Source organism: Malus domestica, chromosome 02 (genome assembly GCF_042453785.1).
Source record: "Malus domestica chromosome 02, GDT2T_hap1".
In the NCBI taxonomy this organism is placed as follows: Eukaryota; Viridiplantae; Streptophyta; class Magnoliopsida; order Rosales; family Rosaceae; genus Malus; species Malus domestica.
In genome coordinates, this window is record NC_091662.1 from 17,219,203 (window position 1) to 17,226,017 (window position 6,815).

General features: G+C 36.2%; 1 protein-coding gene across 1 annotated transcript; it reads left to right on the top strand.

The window, feature by feature from the left end:
• The first annotated feature begins 735 nt into the window (after nt 1–735).
• LOC103418380 (DEAD-box ATP-dependent RNA helicase 16) lies at nt 736–6,567 on the top strand. The gene is made up of 15 exons (XM_008356510.4): nt 736–985; nt 1,125–1,280; nt 1,384–1,473; nt 1,563–1,691; nt 2,091–2,191; nt 2,384–2,498; nt 2,952–3,083; nt 3,256–3,321; nt 3,464–3,640; nt 4,675–4,770; nt 5,180–5,317; nt 5,533–5,615; nt 5,805–5,842; nt 5,942–6,156; nt 6,315–6,567. The coding sequence occupies exons 1-15, from the start codon at nt 821–823 to the stop codon at nt 6,399–6,401; spliced, it is 1,788 nt and encodes a 595-aa protein (XP_008354732.3). The 5' UTR covers nt 736–820; the 3' UTR covers nt 6,402–6,567.
• Nucleotides 6,568–6,815: the final 248 nt, after the last annotated feature.

Sequence of the window (6,815 nt, forward strand, 5' to 3'; positions counted from 1 at the left end):
ATGCTTCGTGATCGGGAGGGCCGGTGGGTTGGACCATACTTGATTCTTCTGCAACGTCAATAATCACAATTCTCTATATTGTAAACAATAATTAAACATTATTTACGCAAAAAAGAAAATGACCAGTTTAATTATCTATCATATTACATTGCATAAATAGAAGATTTTCAATGTTTTTTTTGGGTCCTGCTACAATGGTTCGCATCACTCAGTAATAATTTTTTTTATGCAAGTTCTAACTATTACAAAGATCTATTGAATCTTTATATTTAAAATCTAATCATGATTTTTTGGACCACTTACTGATACACGTACCATGAAAGAAAAATCACTACTTCTTAGCCCAAATGGAATATGTGGAGCTTCAACATATTTTGTTGACAAACGATAGCGTTAGTGAATTAAGTTATTAATTATTAGGAAGGAAGAGAATCAATGAGGATCGAGTTTGCACCAGAGTTTGCAGGAGCCAATGTGTATATGAGCAAATTATAGGGTATTAGTTTACCTTTAGGAATAATTTTTGGTGAGTTGGTAAAAGTTAATAATCTTCTAAATGATGGCAATTGGCAAAGACATGGGTACGAAGGGCAATGCGCGGTTACTAATTTTTTTATTTTTTATTTTGACAAAATGGGCCGAGCACTTGAAACTTCTGAACGCTTGAATTTGGCCCACATAGCCCATCTCTCAATTTCTACAAAAACGAATTAAAACCAAAGAAAAAAATGCCCTTCTTTTATTTACTTTTCTTTTTGCTCGCTCCAAAACCAAAACCCTAAACCCCCTGAGAGCTCGAGCTCAAAGACTACAGACTCCCATGGCTGAAACCACAGAAAAGCCGCCCAAGGAAATTGAAAGCGAAGAAGAAGAGGACCAGACCTTCGAAACCCTCGGGCTTGATGGTCGCCTTATCCGTGCCCTAAACAAGAAGAAAATTCATAAGCCCACGCCCATTCAGCAAGTCGCTATCCCTCTCATCCTTGTAAGTTTTCTTTCCCCAAATTAGTTTGATTTTATTCTCTGTTTGGATTCCTAGAAAATTTCAGGAAATGGAAATTGAATTCGAGGTTGAAACCGTTGTTAATTTTACTGTTTTTGTTGTATTTGGAAATGTGTTTCAGCAAGGTAAGGATGTGGTTGCTAGGGCAAAGACTGGTTCTGGGAAAACATTTGCGTATCTGCTTCCGTTGCTTCAGAAGCTGTTTGCTTCTGAATCAAAGAAGAAACTTGCTCCCAGTGCAATCGTTCTCGTGCCTACTCGGGAACTCTCTCAGCAGGTTTGTGGATTTTGCTTAATTACCCGGTTCCAATTGATTATGCCCTTTTGTATTTCTCTGTGTGTTTGATTATTGAATGCCAATGTTTGTGGCTCATATGCAGGTTTATACAGAAGTTTCATCATTGATTGAATTCTGTAGAGTTCCATTGAAAGTTGTACAGTTGACAAGCAGCATGCCTGCTCCTGATTGGGTGTGTTCACCTTTTACCAATTATATGAAACGAACACGTGCGGGTGATTCTAAAACCATTTTGCTGACTCTCTACAATTGTTCTTGCAGAAGACGGCTTTAGCTGCACTACCTGAGATTCTGGTTACTACACCAGCTTGCATAAAGAAATGCTTGTCAGATGGTGTTCTTCAACCAGCTTCCATTGATGATTCACTAGAAATTCTCGTTCTCGATGAGGTGAGGGAACAGTTATTGTCACAGATGCACAAACATATTTGTCAGTTGTACTTTAGTGATGGAATTCATATTCATTGCTTGCTGCCCCAATAATTTTGTTCACCTTCAAAGACTATTTGCTCCTACACTGATTCTGTACCTGATAGCTTATGCCGTATGCGTTATTGACAAATATTGTATTAGTCCTTGTATAGAGTAGTAATTGTTACTTGAAAACTCTGCTGCATTGTTGTTTTACATGGTTTTAGAATTTATAGGTGCATTGAATTTATAATTTTAGCACTAATGTATGGCTGGTAGGTACTATTACGATATTCACTTTTTCCCATTGCCAAGTTTTGAAGATTGTTTACTTAGTATTATCCTATTGACCAATCACTAAACTGTGTTTTGTTTCAGGCAGATCTTCTGTTGTCATATGGTTATGAGGCAGATATAAAAGCATTTACACCTCACATCCCTAAGCGTTGTCAATGTCTTCTTATGTCTGCCACCGCAAGGTTTGTTATTTACAGAATATCTGCACCAATATTATTTTCAGAATCAGAAACTTAGGAGTTGATGTTAAGGATGATGAATTTGGTTCCATTATTATCTCTAGACGGATCAAAGGTGGATTTTACCATTTTTTCACCTGAGGTTTTTACTTTGCAATCTGCTATTCATACCTAGCACATTTTGACACTTGGCAGTGATGATGTTGAAAAACTGAAGAAGCTGATTCTGCATAACTCTTACATTTTGACTTTACCTGAAGTTGGAGATATCAAGGATGATGTCATCCCGAAAAATGTTCAGCAATTCTGGGTAAGACTCGTGATGCCTTTAACAGGAAATCACATGATCCCAACATTCTTTTGTTTCACCATCTTTGCCAAAAGTGCTTTATGATTCATAAGTTCATGATGCATTCAACATAGAAGTAATAGTTCAGTTAGCACAGTCAATCTGTATATTTTTTTCATACTATAAATTACTGAAACATGTAACTCTATAACCATTTAGATTTTTCAGGTATAAATACTACGCTTTGTTTTGCCCAAAACTGTTTATTTTTATTTTTAAGGCATGTCTACTTCAGTTTAGTTTGTCATCTTTCTTTTATGCTATCACCTATTAATAAGTTCTCTCTCTTTAGGTAACAGTGATCTTATGGGTTTTTGTGTGTTTTTCATTGCTTTGTGTATCTTTTATTTGTGGCAATTGAGTTCTTGTTGAAACCAGACCTTTATGTGTCTATGATCTTTCTTTTTTCCTTAGATATCGTGCAGTTTTCGTGACAAGTTACTGTACATACTGTCCCTCTTGAAGTTGGAGCTGGTTCAGAAAAAAGTTCTGATATTCACTAATACAATTGACATGGGGTTCAGATTAAAACTATTTCTGGAAAAGGTATTTAGATTTTTTTCAGATGCGTAATGTTTTTTTCTTTCTAAAACACAATCCTTCAGAGGGAGAGAGGGGTTGATTTATGCATTTATATAAGTCTAACTGCCTTTACACTGCATAATCATAACTTATCATCCATCTGCTTTTTTTACTTTGTTATTGTCCATTTTTGCAGTTTGGAATCAGATCAGCTGTTTTAAACTCAGAGTTGCCACAAAATTCTCGTCTGCACATTCTTGAGGTTTGCCAATATCCGAATCTATTTGTATTCCAGTCTGTTCATGTTTTGTGGTTTCCTATGTTATGGGTTAGAGTTATTTCTCAGGTCTACCGTTTGGAGAATTATGTTTTACGAAATCCTTACAACTGTAGTTTGTCAACAGGAATTCAATGCTGGGCTTTTTGATTATTTGATTGCGACTGATAACAGAAAATCACAAGAGAGTGAAGACAAGGCGGAGAGTAGTATTGAACTAAAAAAATCTAGAAGGCATGCTAAACATAAAGCTGACTCTGAGTTTGGAGTGGTGCGGGGAATTGACTTCAAAAATGTACACACGGTATGTCATTACTATTCTTGTTGGTGTGTTTTTGCAGGCTATCATTCTTTACATTAAACTTTGACCGGGGTAGTACTAGGATATCATGTATGCATCCTGGATTTGAACTTGACAGCATTGATTTGGTAAAATCAAATTCACATTTTAATTGCTGGTTTTTCATTCCCAAGAATATTTATGAATATCTGTTACTTTGAAAGTGTCTTCAAGTTACTATCTTGAAAGATTGTACAATGTCCCGATAACTGTACTACGTATCTATCACTTACTGGTTGCAAAGCTGACCATTTATTATTTGGAGGGAGAATCTGGAGGAAATATTAATCTTATGTTATCAAATAGTTATAGCTGAAAATTGGTGAAAATTCTGGATCAGCGAGTTTTTCTTCAGTTCATTCATTATTTTGATAGCTAGGAGTCCCATAGGGCTAAAATTTACGTTTGTAACTTAATTAAGAATGCCAAAGGTTCAAGATTCTTTCCACGATCACGTTGGCCACCTAGGCCATTTTCCTAGAATTCATTAAGTTGATAACCATTTCTTGTGCCTTGTCAGACTGAGGTGGGAAGATATAATTTATTTAACTCGTGCACCTAAATGTCACAATATATGTCAGTATATCCCTTTGGGTATTATATAAGAGTTACAGTTTTCTATTTAGTTATATATTGGCTTGCCATAGTGCTCCTTATTCATGTTGTTTGCACTTGTGATTTCTTCACTGCATACCCCTATTCGAAATGTCTCTTTTTCATGTTGTGATTGGAAAGAATGTCTTGGTAATTCAAGTCATGTTGGGCTTCTGCTGTTTCAGGAGCTGATGATTGTTCCTTGAGTTGCTAGTTTAGTTTTTTTTTATTTTTTTTATTTTATTTTTATTAAGGTGGACCAAGCTCACCTTTAATGAAAATTTGATTCCTTTTATATTAATGAAAGATTTCTTTGTTTTCTGTGTGTTAAAAATTATGTTATCAAATATCATGCTCAGTCAGCATTCTGTTTAACCATTCCAGCATTTTATTCTTTGATGCAGGTTGTAAATTTGGATATGCCTCTAAGTGCTGAAGGATATGTTCATCGAATCGGACGTACAGGAAGGGCATATAGTACTGGTGCTTCTATCTCCCTTGTGAGTTTGTTACTCAATGATCATTACATCATTAACACACCCCGCCCCACTCCATTTTCCCTTTTTAAATAAACCAAATAATCTGAATTTCACACCCTGAACCTTGTAGTAACCCCATGCATCCTCTGTGGAAGTTTTCAAGTTCCTTGAGACATGTCAAATATAACCATAGCTGGCTGTTCCAGTGAACCCAAAAGGCTTGTACTATTACTTTTGTTTGTTGTGCATGCGTGTGATGCAACCGCATATGTTCTAAAAAGATTTCTGTATAAATTTAGGTTTGTGTGTTTCATCTTGCCTAAGACAAGTGTATGTTTAATGCCTCCATAGAAGAGAGTCGATAATGATAATTATGATGATCTTATCTTGTGGAACATTTTCTCATTTTAATCTTTGTTTCTTGTAACAGGTGTCTCCAGATGAGATAACAATCTTTGAAGAAATAAAATCCTTTTTGGGGGATGATGAGAAAGACGATTCAAACTTAATTGCTCCATTTCCTTTACTGACCAAGAACGCAGTGGAGTCTTTACGATATAGAGCTGAGGTGATTGTTCTGATTCATTTATCTTTCATGGTTCCCCTTGTCTTTTCATTAAGGTTTCATTGGTCATCTCACTTTTTTTGCTTCCTGAGTTGAGACATTGTCGTCCTGCTAAGCATAAATTTCCAACTTTCAATCACCTTGTTTTGCATCATTCAAATTCCTAATCTGACACTGACCGGAGCAAGATCACTGATGATAAACACCGACTTTTATAGGATGTTGCAAAGAGTGTGACAAAGATTGCTGTCAGAGAATCGCGAGCTCAAGATTTGAGAAATGAAATTCTCAATTCTGAAAAGTGAGTATATACCATTATTGCTTTCTTTATCTGTGATTCGGTATGAGGCTGTGGCCGTTTAAACATTGGGTGTAACTACTTGTGTTTTTTTTTTAGTTCTCTGTTTTCCAGCCTTTGCTATCTCTTCACTAACCTCTCTAAGACGACTTGTGGTTTTTGTTTTCTAACGGTCTGCTTCTATATTTTTAGGTTGAAATCTCATTTTGAAGTTAATCCAAGAGACCTAGGTATTGTTTAGTTGGATGTATCAAGTGTCATTATGCTCCTTTCAGTACCATTTCAAGCTACAAGATTTAAGCATTACTAATTTTATTATTTGTGAGCAGATCTGTTGAAACATGACAAAGTTCTCAGCAAGAAGCCCCCCGCTCCTCACCTACGTGATGTGCCTGATTACCTGTTGGACGCAACTACTAAAGAAGCCAGCAAGACCGTTAAGCTTGCTAGAGCTGCAATGGGAAATCCCAACCCTGCTCGCCGTAATGGATATAAGAAAAAAACCAAAAAGAACAAGGACCCCCTCAAGACTTTCACTACGGAGGTACTTTAGCGTTTGTTTATACGTAAATTCTTTCATGATTTGAAGTCTTATCTGTTTCACTTGGACATATACAACAAAGCAACGAAGCCTCGTCCCAACCACTAATGGGCAGAGACAAGAATTGGTTGCTAATGTATTTTGTAATAATCTGATGCCAGGGACAAAAGAGAGCTCGTAGGGGCGGGTCGAAGGCAGAAGGAAAAGACGGCAATGACAACCATAGACAAAAGAAGAGAAGGGCGTAAGTTATCTTTTGATTTCATCCATATGTACCTGTCTAAACAGAGAAGCAAGCAACCAACTCCCTCAATTTTGTATCAAGCAACCAACCTCCTTTATTCAACTACCCATCTGCAGTGTACTTAAAGTGGGCTCAACTTCTTTGTCCAGTTATACAATCTTACCCACAAATTTTGTTTTTGGTTTAAAATTGATTGAACTGATGGTTACAAATCACAAATTGCTGAATTGATCACAATCAAATAACGTCAAATTGCTGAATTGATCACAATCACATAACGACGATGCGTGGATTGTTTTTCCTGCAATTAGGTAAAATGATTGATGTTTGGTTGCTGAAACTTAATTATTGACGATGTATTGATCTGATATCGACAAAAGAAAGATGATATAATGTTGAAAACGGATTATTTCAGCAT